This window comes from Eurytemora carolleeae, unplaced genomic scaffold, assembly GCF_000591075.1.
Source record: "Eurytemora carolleeae unplaced genomic scaffold, Eaff_2.0 scaffold283, whole genome shotgun sequence".
Taxonomy (NCBI): domain Eukaryota; kingdom Metazoa; phylum Arthropoda; class Copepoda; order Calanoida; family Temoridae; genus Eurytemora; species Eurytemora carolleeae.
The window spans coordinates 291,598-307,490 of NW_019396323.1; the positions used below are offsets into that span (position 1 = coordinate 291,598).

Consider the following 15,893-nt stretch of genomic DNA (forward strand, 5'->3'; position numbering starts at 1 on the left):
AAAAAAAATGCCAGCCAGGCATTATGAGGACATAATGAAGCTGGTGGACTGCTTTTGTAGCCGCTTAACACTGGCTACACTGTTGTAGTTTACGGTGACAAGAAGTAGGGACATAAAATAGATTCAATACCTATTTTGTGACCAATTTCGAAGAGCCAGCCTAAATTTGTCTTATGTCTTATGTCTTAATATGGCCAACTTGTTTTTTTTTCTAAGGTCACTTAGTTAACAAATGAGGCTGTTGGACAAAAATAAATAAATGGTTCCCTGCAACCGTAAACTTTTGCCAAATTGTCAAATAAGCCATTAAAAGACAATATAATGACATATAACCTTTAAATAGTCATACGAGTATTAGGTCGTCTCTGTAGTCTCATCCTTTGTAGATAATCTAATAGATAGCTCGCGAAGAAATTTTTTAGTACAGTCCAGTGATCTTTGTTGTCAGAAAAGTCGTCTGTCTTGTTAAAAAGTTATCTTTAAAAAAATGTTACAGATATCGAAAAAATTGAGGTGAAAAAGTTGGTGTAAATTTACCGAGATATCTTTAAGAACAAAAAAGTTGATGTCAATCAAGACATGCGAGGCCACATGAGCCTGAAATTTTAGGTTAAACATTTATTTAAATTATGCTTGCTGTGTACAAAATCCATGCCGATTGACCGATTGTTCTTAAGGAATGATCTTAATTGTTTTAGCTCGTTTTTTAAATAAAAAAATCTTATGGTGTATAAAACAAAGTTTTTTGGCTTTGTTAAAAAATAACTGTAGACTTGATTTCATGTGACCCACCATTAAAAAGAATGGCATGTTCAATTCACAATGGTATTCTTTGAACCTCCATCTTAGTAACAAGAAGGAAGATATCGTCATTTTTAATTTTCTATCTTGAACCATGTTGAATATTCCGACAATTTCCGAGCCAAAATGCACAAGTCACTTTTATATAAAAACTAAGATTGAGATGAAAAAGTAAATCTATCAACAATTTAAACTATTTATAATACTGAAATAATAACAATTTAATTTGGCCTACTTTGAACTCACATATGGGGTGTCCTACGAAACATGACAGTTGGTGATTTGTTTTAAATATCTTCTTCCATGATTTTTGTTAAGTTGTTTTATATCAAAGAGAATACTAAAAAAACTTTATATGACAGTCATATTATAGTGAAATTGTTTTAAAGTAGAATTTATTTGAGTAAACGATTTTTTAACAAAAAAAGTCTTTAATGCCTAGTTTTTATTGAAGAAACTATTTACCAACTGTCATGTTCCCTGGGACTGTAAAAAGAATCTTTTAGATTGTTTGATGTGATTGCCAGTAACCCAGTGGTCCCCACTGCTCCTATACATTCATTATCTGTACCCGCAGCACCCTCTGCTCCAAGGTAAAGATGGGTGCATTCGTTTTTTTTTCATTTGGTTTGTTCATCGTTGTAAACCATTAAAATCTTTAAAAAAATGATTTGGATTGTTCATTAAATTATCCTTTATTTTCTATTTATTTTGTCCAGTAAAATCGTTTGTTCAATAAAATTGTTCTTTCATCAAATAAAAACGATAGTTTTTACAAAAATTTGTTTGAAAAATCGTTCGTTTATAAAACCGTTAGTTTAGTAAAAAAATCTTTCAAAATCTTTCGAAAAGTTCGTTCAGTAAAAAAACTATAGTTTTTTGACGTTCGGTTTGAATGATTTTAAATCATTCAATTTTGTTTTGTTTTTAAAATATTACCATTTTTTCATTTCTCTGAACGATTCAAGTTGTTCATCCATCGTTCATTGCTCACGAAAATTTTGTTTTCTCCTAGGCTACCATCTCCTACAACTCCAACAGCTCTGAGTTTATTAACCTCTCCTACCTCGCCTCCTGGAGCCTTCACTAATTGGAGTAATAATGGAGTCCTCAGTACAACAAGGTTTTTATTTTTATTTCTATCCAGTGTTTTATTCAGTTGGTGGCCAAAAAAACTTCATTTTGTTCTATGTCCATATACGCTACTATGGTTTAATGGCTACAACAACAACAAGATCATTAATAAAAAGACGAACACACGGTACAGACACGCGTTCCTTTTAGTTAGTTTTATCTAATAGTGTCAAAGGCTAAACAAATTTTGAAATGTTTGAATTTTAATTGGCACCGCCGGGCACGTCAGCTACACCTGTGATATAATACCTAGCGCGGGTAAAGGGCAGGGTTAACGTTGACTATGAATTTACGCAAGTTTATTTTAAAGGAAGAGTGTGCCAGCAATACCTGAGCGTATCGGTCAACCTGCTGGTCCACTGCTTCCTCCTAAATCAGATCTAGGTAGGTCAACATCCTAGTACACTACTACCTCGTTAATCAGATATAGGTAGGTCAACCTCCTGGTCCACTGCTTCCTCCTAAATCAGATCTAGGTAGGTCAACATCCTAGTACACTATTACCTCGTTAATCAGATATAGGTAGGTCAACCTCCTGGTCCATACTACCTCCTAAATCAGATCTAGGTAGGTCAACATCCTGGTCCACTGCTACCTCCTAAATCAGATCTAGGAAGGTCAACCTCCTGGTCCATTGCTACTGTGAAAATATACCACCTTTTCTTGATATTTTATCTGCAGGATGACCAGCCAGCCTTTTTTAAAGCCAATTTTTCATATGCGCTCATCTGGAATTATAAGTTTTTGAGCGATCAAAAAACCTAAATAATATAATCTTTATACAATAATGATCTACATACTTATGTTTAAAATATATCCTTCCTAGAATTTGCCAATCTAGAAAAAAGATTAGAGTTTAAAATATTTAGATTTTTCCTTTGTTAAGCTTTTTATCAGTTTAAAATTAGTGCATAATAAGGAATCTTTAGTTTGTTTGAACAGTATTAAAATGCAGAGGATCTTTAACTTTTTAGAATATTAATACAAAATCACACAAGGACTTACGTTGGCAACATCCAGGCTAGACTTCTCCTGTTAAATGATGCTTTTCTTGTTTAGTTGAGTCCTTGATCCTTGATTAGTTAAGTCCTTGATCCTTGATTAGTTGAGTCCTTGATCCTTGATTAGTTGAGTCCTTGATCCTTGATTAGTTGAATCCTTGATCCTTGATTAGTTGAATCCTTGATCCGTTTAGAGGTGGATCCCGAATCCTTGATCAGTTGAGTCCTTGATCCTTCTTGTTTAAATACCGTTCAGTCCTCATTATCACTTTAACCTGCACAGTTTTTTAAAATGTTTAATTTTTGCCTTTTTCGGACTATGCTCAAGTTTTAATACTCAAATTTACTCTTTTTCATAAATGTTTATAAAAGTTATTTTTGACCTTTAAGGTTAGAAGAATATCCAAAACTTATGCCGATTGTCATTGCATATATCACTCTGAAACATTAATATTTCAAATATTTAAGAATACAAATTTTTTCTGTTAGTTATTAAATTGTGAGTGGTGAATCACAAAAGGTTCTTCAAAGTTCCAAGAGCTCATCAGTGTCTGGTTGTTCTATCACATGTTTCTGTTCACTTCACCTTAACATGGGGTTTATTATTTTTACAGCTACCTCCTAAATCAGATATTGATAGGTTTTGAGATCTGCTTTGAGGTCTGTTTTGAGGTCCGTTTTGAGGTCCGCTTTTAGGTCCATTTTGAGATTCGTTTTGAGATCCGTTTTGAAGTCTGTTTTGAGGTCCATTTTGAGATCCACTTTGAAGTCTGTTTTGAGGTCCATTTTGAGATCCACTTTGAGGTACGTTTTGAGATCCGTATTAAGGTCTGTTTGAGATCTGTTTTTAGGTCTGCCTTGAGGTCCATTTTGAAATCTGTTTTTAAATCCGTTTTGAGATTCGTTTTGAGGTCCGTTTTGAGGTCTGCTTTGAGGTCCCTTTTGAGGCCTGTTTTGAGGTCTGTCTTGATATCCATTTTGAGATCTGTTTTGAAATCTGTTTAGAGATACGTTAAGAGGTCCGTTTGAGGTCCGTTTTGAGGCACATTTGAGGTTTATTTTGAGGTTCGTTTTGAGGTCCATTTTGATGTCCATTGTGAGATCCATGTTGAGGTCCGTTTTAAGGTCCGTTTAGAGGTCCATTTTTAGATCCGTTTTGAGGTCTGATTTGAGGCCCGTTTTGAGATATGTTGTGAGGTCTGTTTTGAGGTCTGTTTTGAGGTCCGTTTTGAGGTCCGTTTTGAGGTCCGTTTTGAGATCCGTTTTGAGATCCGTTTTGAGATCCGTTTTGAGATCAGTTTTGAGATCCGTTTTGAGATCAGTTTTGAGATCCGTTTTGAGATCAGTTTTGAGATCCGTTTTGAGGTCGGTTTTGAGATCTGGTTTGAGGTTCGTTTTGAGGTCTGTTTTGAGGTCCGTTTTGAGATCTGGTTTGAGGTCCGTTATGAGGTCCTTTTTGAGATCTGATTTGAGGTCCGTTTAGAGACATTAGGTTTTTTTAATGTCATGAGTGTTTCACAAAAATGTGAGTTGTTGATTAAGTTTCAAAAATTGTTTCCACGATAAGTTTGTTTTAATTACTTTATGAGGAGTATTTTCTCTGATCCAAGATATTAACCAAACCATTTTTCAAAACAAAATCGAAAAACTATTTTCTAATCGTTTAAAAATTGATTTGGTTAATAATTTGGAAAGTAAACTTGTCTAGCAGTTTTGTAATAAAATTGATTCACATCTCAGATTCTTGTAAGAGTCTATTGTAAGTCTAAAAAGTTTGAATATTTAAAAAAGGGATCCCTTAAAACGATGTCCATCAGTAATCTTCTGCCTTCATTATCTTCATTATCATCATTATTATCAATATCATCAATATCATCAATATCATCAATATCATCAATATCATCAATATCATCATTATTATCAATTTCTTCATTATCATCATTATCATCATTATCATCATTATTATCAATATCATCATTATCATCAATATCATCAATATCATCAATATCATCAATATCATCAATATCATCAATATCATCAATATCATCAATATCATCAAAATCATCAAAATCATCAATATCATCAATATCATCATTATTATCATTATTATCATTATTATCATTATTATCATTATTGTCATTATTATCATTATTATCATTATTATCATTATCATCATTACCATCATTATCATCATTATCATCATTATCATCATTATCATCATTATCATCATTGTCATCATTATCATCATTATCATCATTATCATCATTATCATCATTATCATCATTATATCTAGCCGAGTATAACGGGACGAAGATCTGGAGTGAACAGGGAACTATGAGGATGGAGGACAAGGTGAAGGTGGAGGAGGAGAGTCCTCTCCTGGCTCCCCGAGTACCTACCAGATCTAGACTCCTGGCATATCCATCCAACCTGAGAACCATTGATAATCAGAAACTATACGCTAACAATGATACTCTCAGGTAAAAACATTTTTGAGGCTACGGAAACTAACCCTAGAAGAAACCGAGGTTGTATAATACGGATAGATTCTCTGGATGCGCACCAATGTAGATGAATGTCGTCAGTATTGCATCGGACACTCAAAATCCTCATATGACGTCACTGATACTTAACTAACAATCATCACATTGACAAGTGCTGATTGTGCTAACAAGTTTCAAGTTAAAAAATGCAATTCTAATTCAAATTTCAATTTTTTAGTTCGTTTATATTTATTGAGACGCGAAATTTATTAATATTATTCTTTAAAAAAACAGTGACGTCATATAATGATTAAGAGTGACCATTGCAATAAAGGTCGTCTTTACCTACATTGGAGCGCATCCAGAGTATCTTTAAACTTTATTATATACTTCTTTACCTGTGAGGAAACTGACCGAGAGAGTATTGGAACAAATTGTCAAGTAGAAAATATTAAGTAATTTTAACTCAACGCTCCTTTTTGAAGATTCAAATTGTCTCTTCATAATACCCCCTTCGGGAAAACTAATTATCACTTAGTGTATCCTGCCTGTATCGGTTTATTTTCAGTCATATTTTAATCTTTTATTTAAAATTTGACAAAACTAGTCTAAGAGACCTCATATTCTCACATATTTAAGATACAATAACCCATGGAAAAAGTAAAAAATAGCAAATTACGAAAAATATACATTTGATGGGAGAAAATGGGTTCTAAAGTTAAGACTCTCGGGACTTTAAACCAAAACCTCTTATTTACTGTGCCATCCTACTCAACCTACATAGAGCTTATTCTAATACACTAATAGAACACTAGGGTCAGAAAACATTTTAGCTTAGATCGTTTTCCTCTTGGTTGGATCAGTGGTACCACATTTTCTGATAAAGGAATTGAGTTTTTGCCACAAACTCTGGTTTTCTAACCCCTATATCTTTGTCACCCGATGTCTTAGATCTTAGATATTAACTCTGTTTGATTAAATAGTCGGAGTGACTAATTAAATATCTAAGGTTCTCACCATCGGGTTGCAAAGATATAGGGATTAGAAAATTTGAATTTGTGGCTGAAACTCAATTCCTTTGTTCAAAGATAATCATCTGGTTTGAGTTCTTGGTGTATTGTATAATATGTTTTTCCCAAAATTATTTTCCCTCTTTCAAAATAATTATTTTCCAACCAAATATTTAGCCGGAGAGTCAATGATATATGGGGTTTTGTATGCAAAATTCCAGCTTTTAACGAAATAAATAATTTTGTTCAAGGAAACTCTAAAGTTTTTCCTCTAAGGCCGTTATCATAAAATTGTGTTGTTACTAATTGCAAAAATGATTTCTCAAAATATGATAACTTTAAACACATTTATTATAAAAAGTTTAATGGATATTGAATTAAACCAATTTATCAACAACCATACAAGCAATCATATTAGAAGTTTATATTTATTATTTTTAAGGAGAGTTCGACATAGTAAAGATAATATTCCTCAAGAGTCCATCAAGTTAACTGATTCTATAGGTTTGTACAATTAAACTTTGAAGAGTGTCCTAAAACCTACAATTTTTAAACCACTTGTTTTAGTTCATTAAACTAAGTTACCTAAGGCCACTAGATATATCTTGGTAGTTAAAAAATGTAATTTAAAACCACCTGGAAGCAAAACTGGATAAAAGGTCATTATCTTTTTTTTAACCTCATTGAATTTAAAAAAAAACAAAATGCCACATTAAATAGAGGTTATAAACCGTTTGGGCAAAATGTTCTATTGGATCCGTGAATGGCACAAAGGTTGGAGTCAAGGCAAGTCGAAACTCGTATTGCCTGATTTTCATTACTGAAAGAAATTGAGTTTTAAGCACAAACTCAATTTCTCTAATCCTTAAATCTTTGCAACCTGAAGGTGTAAACCTTTTATATTTCAAACTTATAAGTTTAGATTAATAATAACTTTTAGTTCAAAATATAAAAGAGTTGCAACATTGGGTTGTAAAGTTATAGGGATAAGACAATTTGAGTTTGCGGCAAAAACTCCGGTCCTTTGGGAAGAAAAGTTTTCACTTTATATACAAAGCGTCCATATCATATTAGATATGGGACGCCAAAATACTCGCATAGTATTCGAAAAACCTAGAATATTTTTACCAGCCTTTGACATTTTTTTTAATTTTCTGATTAGTCCCTTCAATCTCATTTAAAGCTTTAAATGCTTCTGAATTACATGCATTTTTTTTGAAGCCTTAACCTTAAAAAATGGAACAAACTTGAGTTCATAACAGAAATAAACATTTTCTTCTGAAAATGAGACTCAATAAAAATAAATTGTCAAATTATTTTGTGAAGTGATGATGGTTATGGTGAGTTGAACTTGTATTTTTTACAGTCTAACACAGAACTATCGAGAATTAAAAAAAAATTATCAAATGTCGTCTTGATAATTTTCTAATAGGTTTTGTACTACTATACCTAAATCTAATAAATGAATAGCCATTAAATATGCGGGAACATATAATAATTCAGTTATAAAACTTAAAATCTGCATGCAGTATTCCATTTTCAGTAGGTAGTATGACGATGTCTTCAAAGTATTGGGTTAAAATGTATAATTAATTAACATCTGCAAGCTTATTTTCAAAAGCAATTTGTAGTTCCAACCATGCCGACATTGTCGCTAGTTGAATGCTTAATCGGCGACTTTCTGTTTAGCCATATACAGTGAAACCAGAAACAGTTTAATAGGAAGACGACATTAACCCAATATTTAAGTGTATTGGATGTTGTTGTAACAAAACATATAGCTTTGCTTGTAACTTATTAAATCATCAAATTAAATTCTGTGTCTCTAGTTCATTGGACAAATTAATAGTCATAAATTTAGTGTGAAAGTCATCTTGCTATTCCAAAGTTTTCTGGTTCTCACTTATAAATCCAGAATCCAGGATGATGCAGTTATTATATCTAGGAAAAGGTGAGTTTGGTTCTGTGTTTAAAGGCAGCTATATGACGGAGCAGGGTGTAGTTAAGGAGGTGGCAATAAAAGCTCTTAGTGAAGATAGTATTGAACCAAGCCAGGTATAATTCATACATTTTTATTATTTTTATTATACTTTTTTTACTTAATGAGATGATATTTTAGAAAAGTAATACTTATACAGTGATAACCAAAACACAATATTTAGACGACATTAATACTCAAGTTATCACTTCAAATAAGGCAATGAACAATAAACATGAAACGCAAAAATTGTATAAACAGACCAATTTCAATAAATAAGTGAAATGATAAGATACTAGAAAAACTATTTGCTTTGTGACAACATCAAATACACTTAATTATTGCTGTAATGTCGTCTTCATATTCCACAGTTTTTTGGATCTCACTGTATGATAACGTTTGATATATTTATTTTTCCTTAAATAGCATTTAAACTTTTCATTCTTTGAAAATAAACTCGAACGGATAATATTAGTATTGTACTTGAATCTTCATGACAAATATGATTTTTTTGTACAGTTTAAACTAGAACTTCGGAGAATTGAAAGATTTTGTAAAAAAAATTTCCACAAGAGCTTTGAAAAACTTCTAACTCCTAAAGATTACTCTGTGTTCAGAGTGAGGAATTTCTCCGTGAAGCTAAAATCATGATGTCCCTGGACCATCAGTGTGTTGTCCAACTACTGGGAATATCTCATGGTCCTCCTGTATTTATGGTCATGGAACTCGTCCCCCTAGGTAAACAAGGAATATCTCATGGTCCTCCTGTATTCATGGTCATGGAACTCGTCCCACTAGGTAAACAAGGAATATGTCATGGTCCTCCTGTATTTATGGCCATGGAACTCGTCCCAATAGGTAAACAAGGAAAATGTCATGGTCCTCTTGTATTTATGGTCATGGAACTCGTCCCAATAGGTAAACAAGGAATATGTCATGGTCCTCCTGTATTACGGTCTTGGAACTCGTCCCAATAGGTAAACAAGGAATATCTCATTGTCCTCCTGTATTTATGGTCATGGAAATTGTCCTACTAGTTAAACAAGGAATATCTCATGGCCCTCCTGTATCTAAGGTCATGGAACTCGTCCCCCTAGGTAAACAAAGAATATCTCATGGTCCTCTTTTATTTATGGTCATGGAACTCGTCCCACTAGGTAAAAAAGTAATATCTAAGGGTCCTCCCGTATTTATGTTCATAATGTCATGGAACTCGTCCCACGAGGTAAACAAGGAATATCTCATAGTCCTCCTGGGTTTATGGCCATGGAACTCGTCCCAATAGGTAAACAAGGAATATGTCATGGTCCTCCTGTATTTATGGTCATGGAACTCGTCCCACTAGGTAAACAAGGAATATCCAATATGTCCTCCCGTATTTATGGTCATATGGTCATGGAACTCAATATGTACTCCCGTATTTATGGTCATATGGTCATGGAACTCGTCCTACTAGGTAAACAAGGAATTTCTCATGGTCCTCCTGTATTTATGGTCATGGAACGTGTCCCACTAGGTAAACAAGGAATAACTCATGGGCCTTCATTATTTATGGTCATGGAACTCGTCCCTCTAGGTAATATAGTTTACAATTAGAATTCCGTTGCCCAGAATTGCGCGCAAGTAAGACCCACTTGCGCTGGAAACCCTACCAGAGATGAGATTTAAAAGCTTAAACCCGAGTAAAACCCGGTCTTTCCGTCTGCTTAGACCCAAGTAAAGCTCAAGTCAAGACCCGGGTTTTGGATGGCCTTGAGTTTAGTAAGAACCATCCATCTTGGGGTTTTCTCTCTTTAAGGCTCGAGTCTTCAGCAGCTGATGATCGTAAATTTTGTAAAATCTTTTATATTTGTACATTTAAAATCCCGGGAATTATTTGTGGTGTAAAATTTTATTAATTATATAAAATAAACATACTATGAAAATGATGTATCTACATCAAGTTTGAACTTTCGAAACCAGCATCAAAAAGAAAGACATTTCTTTCTTGCATACAGTGCATGCATTCGCTTGTCATTTTATAGAGAACCCTCAATGGGAATTGATCAGTTCTAAAATAGTAAATCAATTATCCTTAATGTCTACCTTCTATATAAAAATAAATAATATTTTTATATGACGGCTTATATATGCTGGCCAAAGGGCTGGACCAAATTGGCTGACATTTTTAGGGAAATGGATAGGGGTAACAATAATCGTTTTTTTTAAAAAAATTTTACGGACATCGCCGGGCACTTCAGCTAGTAGTTTATATTATTTTAACCAAAATGCCGAGGTTTCTTCTATTTTATTATTACCGCTTGTTAACCTTCAGACCGTTAACAATGAGCGAGCTTTAACGATGTGTTACCTTTTCTAGTTTGGAAACCCAACTTTGCCTGAATTTAAACTTCACTCATAAAAAACAACTTCTTAAACCAAGCTAAGAACTCTCCCGTGGTTCTACCGAGATCCACAAAATCAAAATTTGAAGCAAATCGACCCAAGGGGTTTCATAAGTTATGATCGGACATATAAACAGACAAACATATATTACTATTTTATATATATACAAATACAATTCATATATTACTAGCTGAAGTGTCTGGCGTTGTCTGTGGAATCATAGAAATACAAGAAAAAATAATTTCGAATTTTGAAACAAAAAATTTATTTTTTAACCTTTCATAGTCTCATGGAGAATATGGTCCAGCTGTTTGGCGAGCTATAGCTATTGTTAAATGTTCAGGTTCTATGCTTGAATATCTGCAGGAACATCCAGATACTGTGGGAACAGATATGGAGCTACCACTGTGGGCCAGTCAGATAGCATGCGGCATGCTTTATCTTCAAACAAAAAGATTTGTGCATCGAGACTTAGGAATGCAATTCATAACTTAAATTGTATATATAAACATTGATGAAAATAACAAAATGAATTTAATATTTTTTTTTCTTCATTTTCTGGAAATATTTGTATGAATTTATTTTTGCATAGCTGCCAGAAATATCCTTCTGTCATCCAAATACCAGACAAAGATATCAGATTTTGGACTCTCACGAGTAGTAGGGGATAAAAACTACTATAAGTAAGTTATCTAGAATATTGGTAATAGAAAATTATAATAAAAGTTGTTTTCATTTCAGAGTAGGTTTGAAAATATCATGTAAAAGATAAAATAGTCACACGGATTTAAGGGTTCCCTTATCCCAGAGAAATGGTGTGGTAACAGTTCGCCCAATCACGTTTCACCCAATAACGTTTCACCCAATAACGTTTCACCCAATATAACGTTTCACCCAATTCACGTTTCACCCAATACTACGTTTCACCCAAATTACATTTCACCCAACTCACGTTTCGCTCAAACTACACTTACTAGAGAGTTTCACCCAAAAAAGAAGAATTTTTTGCCAATCTTATTTTGAACTTCGATCTCAATTTGACCTATTAAACATAATTTTTCTCTTTTATACTTTGTTTTTGTTAGAATTTGAGTTTTATTTAAACGAAAAAGTATAAAAAGACAACTCTGTTAGTTTAAAGATTGTTGAATTGTAGATCGACACAAGATTGTATTTAATTAGAATAAACCGATTGCATTCCGCCCTGAATATATCGAGGTGCAGTTCTGTAAAAATGGAGCTCCTTATTTATTTTGTATATTTAGGTCTGTTCAAGGAGGAAAATGGCCTATTCGATGGTATGCTCCAGAGTGCATAAATTTTGGGACTTTCTCACATGCTAGTGATGTTTGGAGCTATGGAGTTATGCTCTGGGAGATGTACAGGTAATATACAACTTTGGAGAGATCGAAATGGTCTATAAAATGTCGTCGTAACAATTTTTGAATGGGTTTATACTATTATACCTACATTTCAGTGATTTTAAACACAATTAAACAGCAATGAAATATGCAAGAATAGTTTTAAAGAGCTCCATATAATTATTTTTTTAAAAACTTAATATCTGCTGCTTTCCGTGATCAGTAGGTTTAGAAAACGACATTTTATAAATTCTTTCGATATCTCCAAAGTTCTGGGTTAAACTGTAGTTGGTTAGATTTGTCCCTTTTCTCATGAAACATGGATTCAGATTTTGAACAGTTTATATAAAAAAAATATTATGTTCCGATGCCATATTGTTACTTCATTACTTTCTTTTTTTACTTTTGAAGCTTTAAAGTGACCCTTCAGCCTTCATTCAAAGATAGGCTAATAGCAATGCCCGATTGATAACAGTTACCCATGAAATCATTATCTGATCAATAGTGTGGAAGGTATTGTCGTCTTTCTAGGTTTAAAAATGGCTTGATTTTTATGATTCCTATATATATATATACCAAATTCTTATAAAATTCAATATTCATGGCTTCCCAACAAGGATAACACAGCTGTTTGCAACGAGATTAGCATGGTAGAGAACTGGTTGATAATTCACTTGATTAATTTACGGCCCCTCCTTGTGTTATACTCGTTGTATAGCTACTTTCCACGATCTTGAATACTCATCCCGAGTAAAGCACGGGTAAAAACGCGGAAATATTCTAGTAAAATATTTTGCCTGCAGTAGAAATGCACAATTCACTTCTTGGCAAAATCTCAATTGAAAATAATAAGTTACTAAAATTAAAAACATTGATATCTAATTCACACTTGATCAGACAAAGCTTTTAAGGGAACCATTGTGAATCAAGCATTGCCATCTTTGCATGAATGGTCACTTGAAATTATGCTTATTGCTGAACAGTTACTGAAAAAAAAATTTAAAATTTAATTTTGGTTTTCCCTAGCGGATCCACGATTGTTAAGTGTCTCCGAATCCCAAAAAAGAAATCGCAAAGCGGAGGATTTTATGATAATAATAGGAGAGATTTAAAACAAGCGTTATAATGAATAGGGAAATAGAAATTTGAAGAAGAACAAGTGAGAATTAAGAGAAAACAATGAAACAGAATTGAGATAAAAGAAAGAGAAAAGTGATAAATTGTAACTAAGACGAGAGGGGGGGCGGCCTGGACGAAATAAATGCACTTTACGTATGAGTAAGTTAAGCTAAGAAGGGGATAAATTGAATGAAAAATACACAAAATAAACAAATGAAAAAGTAGAAGCATGAAATAAATGTGTAAAATGTCGAGTATAAAACTAATTCAATTTTATTTCCCCCTCGGGGAATATCTGAATTTTTATTGAAAGAAACATTTTCTCTTTGAATAAAAGGACATCTTGTTTATTTTCAGTTATGGAAAACAACCTTTTGAGAATAAAACTTCCCAAGAGTTCATACAGTACATAGAAGCTGGACACAGGTATATATTTAACGCAGTACAGTACACAGAGGATGCACAGTAAAATACTGGTATATTTTGAATAATACTGTACGAAAATGCATTCTGGAAGATATACGTAGATTACCCCAACCTCGAATAGTGACTAATGATGTATATATTGTATTCTAGATTACCCCAACCTGAAATGGTAACTAAACATGTATATATTGTATTCTAGATTTCCCCAACCTGATATGGTAACTAAACATGTATATATTGTATTCTAGATTTCCCCAACCTGATATGGTAACTAATGATTTATATATTGTATTCTAGATTACCCCAACCTGAAATGGTAACTAATGATGTATATATTGTATTCTAGATTACCCCAACCTCGAATAGTGACTAACGATGTATATATTGTATTCTAGATTACCCCAACCTGAAATGGTAACTAAACATGTATATATTGTATTCTAGATTTCCCCAACCTGATATGGTAACTAATGATTTATATATTGTATTCTAGATAACCCCAACCTGAAATGGTAACTAATGATGTATATATTGTATTCTAGATTACCCCAACCTGAAATGGCAACTAATGATGTATATATTGTATTCTAGATTACCCCAACCTGAATGGTAACTAATGATGTATATATTGTATTCTAGATTACCCCAACCTGAATGGTAACTAATGATGTATATATTGTATTCTAGATTACCCCAACCTGATATGACGACTAATGATGTATATATTGTATTCTAGATTACCCCAACCTGATATGACGACTAATGATATATATATTGTATTCTAGATTACCCTAACCTGATATGGTAACTAATGATGTATATATTGTATTCTAGATTACCCCAACCTGAATGGTAACTAATGATGGATATATTGTATTCTAGATTACCCCAACCTGATATGGCGACTAATGATATATATATTGTATTCTAGATTACCCCAACCTGATATGGCGACTAATGATGTATATGATTATATGTTGAAGTGTTGGGAGTATAATCCACAGGAAAGGTAATATTTTTTCCCTATTTGAATTCTATAAACAAATATAAAACTACTCCAGTGGTGTTAAACCACTGGAGTGGTTTAAATTGTTTATGAAATTAGCATATTCTAACTTTAAATTGTTTTCATGTGTACTCAATTAATTATTTTCATAAAAATATTTTACTTGTCTTTGTGCCAAAACTATTGAAATCGTTGTACTTCACTGTATAGGGTACTCTGAACAAATGCTACCCTCATAAAACAAAAAAACTGTTTTGTCCTATTTGTGTTATCTCAAATAATCACATTGATTGCCCAATATTCAATCGATTTATTTATACCAACTTTTATTGTAAGATTAGGTTTGTTAATTTGTTAAAATTATTTGCTTTTGTTCAGGCCTGGATTTGATGATCTGTTCCAAGTGTTCTCCGATAACCCGGAGTATATGAACCTGACAGAGTTACTCCGGACTCAAGATTTTCAGCAGTTAGGGATGTAACCCGGAGTAGATGAACTTGACAGAGTTACTCCGGACTCAAGATTTTCAGCAGTTAGGAATATAACCCTGAGTATATGAACCTGACGAAGTTACTTCGTGCCCAAGATTTTCAGCAGCTAGGAATGTAACCCTGAGTATATGAACCTGACAGAGTTACTCCGGACGGAAAATTTCCAGCACGTAGGAATGTAACCCTGAGTAGATGAACTTGACGGAGTTACTCCGGACTCGAGATTTACAGCAGTCAAAAATGGAACCCTGAGTAGATGAACTTGACAGAGCTACTTCGTGCCCAAGATTTTCAGCAGTTAGGAATTTAACCAGGAGCAAATAAACCCGACTGGATTACCTTTTTCCTAATTTCCTGAAGCTAGCAATGCAGCCCTGAGATTTAAAACCTGGCGGAGTTCCGTCGGACTCTGGATTTCCAGTTGCTATAAATGTGACCTTGAGTATTAGAACCTGACGAAGCTACTTTGGAGTCTGGAGCAAGGTTTTATACAATTATAGTTTCATAAAATATTTTCTCTTTGCAAGATAAAGCATAGTTTTGAGCAAACTTTAATCGCATTAACTTTTCAACAAACTTTTAATTGAATAATTTGTCAAGAGAATTAAATTTTTAAAGATTTTCTCCCAAGATATTTTTTAATAATATAATTTTTTTTCTAGATTTAGCCAATGTTTCTTAATATTCCACGGTCCAAT

The 15,893-nt window shown here is 33.1% G+C and overlaps 1 protein-coding gene and 1 long non-coding RNA gene across 2 annotated transcripts in view; one reads left to right on the forward strand and one right to left on the reverse strand.

Moving 5' to 3' along the window:
* LOC111700934 (tyrosine-protein kinase HTK16) overlaps nucleotides 1-15,333 on the forward strand; it is a 27,786-nt gene extending 12,453 nt beyond the window's left edge. The window contains exons 19-31 of the mRNA XM_023472018.1: nucleotides 1,298-1,394; nucleotides 1,817-1,924; nucleotides 2,246-2,319; nucleotides 5,230-5,416; nucleotides 6,872-6,933; nucleotides 8,375-8,484; nucleotides 9,025-9,145; nucleotides 11,136-11,267; nucleotides 11,385-11,475; nucleotides 12,058-12,177; nucleotides 13,630-13,698; nucleotides 14,630-14,707; nucleotides 15,083-15,333. Coding sequence (XP_023327786.1) covers nucleotides 1,298-1,394; nucleotides 1,817-1,924; nucleotides 2,246-2,319; nucleotides 5,230-5,416; nucleotides 6,872-6,933; nucleotides 8,375-8,484; nucleotides 9,025-9,145; nucleotides 11,136-11,267; nucleotides 11,385-11,475; nucleotides 12,058-12,177; nucleotides 13,630-13,698; nucleotides 14,630-14,707; nucleotides 15,083-15,185 — 1,352 coding nt within the window. The 3' untranslated portion in view covers nucleotides 15,186-15,333. The remainder of the gene's footprint in view (nucleotides 1-1,297; nucleotides 1,395-1,816; nucleotides 1,925-2,245; nucleotides 2,320-5,229; nucleotides 5,417-6,871; nucleotides 6,934-8,374; nucleotides 8,485-9,024; nucleotides 9,146-11,135; nucleotides 11,268-11,384; nucleotides 11,476-12,057; nucleotides 12,178-13,629; nucleotides 13,699-14,629; nucleotides 14,708-15,082) is intronic.
* On the reverse strand, nucleotides 2,421-3,404 carry LOC111700936 (uncharacterized). The gene is made up of 3 exons (XR_002765102.1): nucleotides 2,941-3,404; nucleotides 2,736-2,772; nucleotides 2,421-2,663 (listed from the first exon to the last, which is right to left on the reverse strand). It is a non-coding gene; the product is annotated as an uncharacterized LOC111700936 (long non-coding RNA).
* Nucleotides 15,334-15,893: the final 560 nt, after the last annotated feature.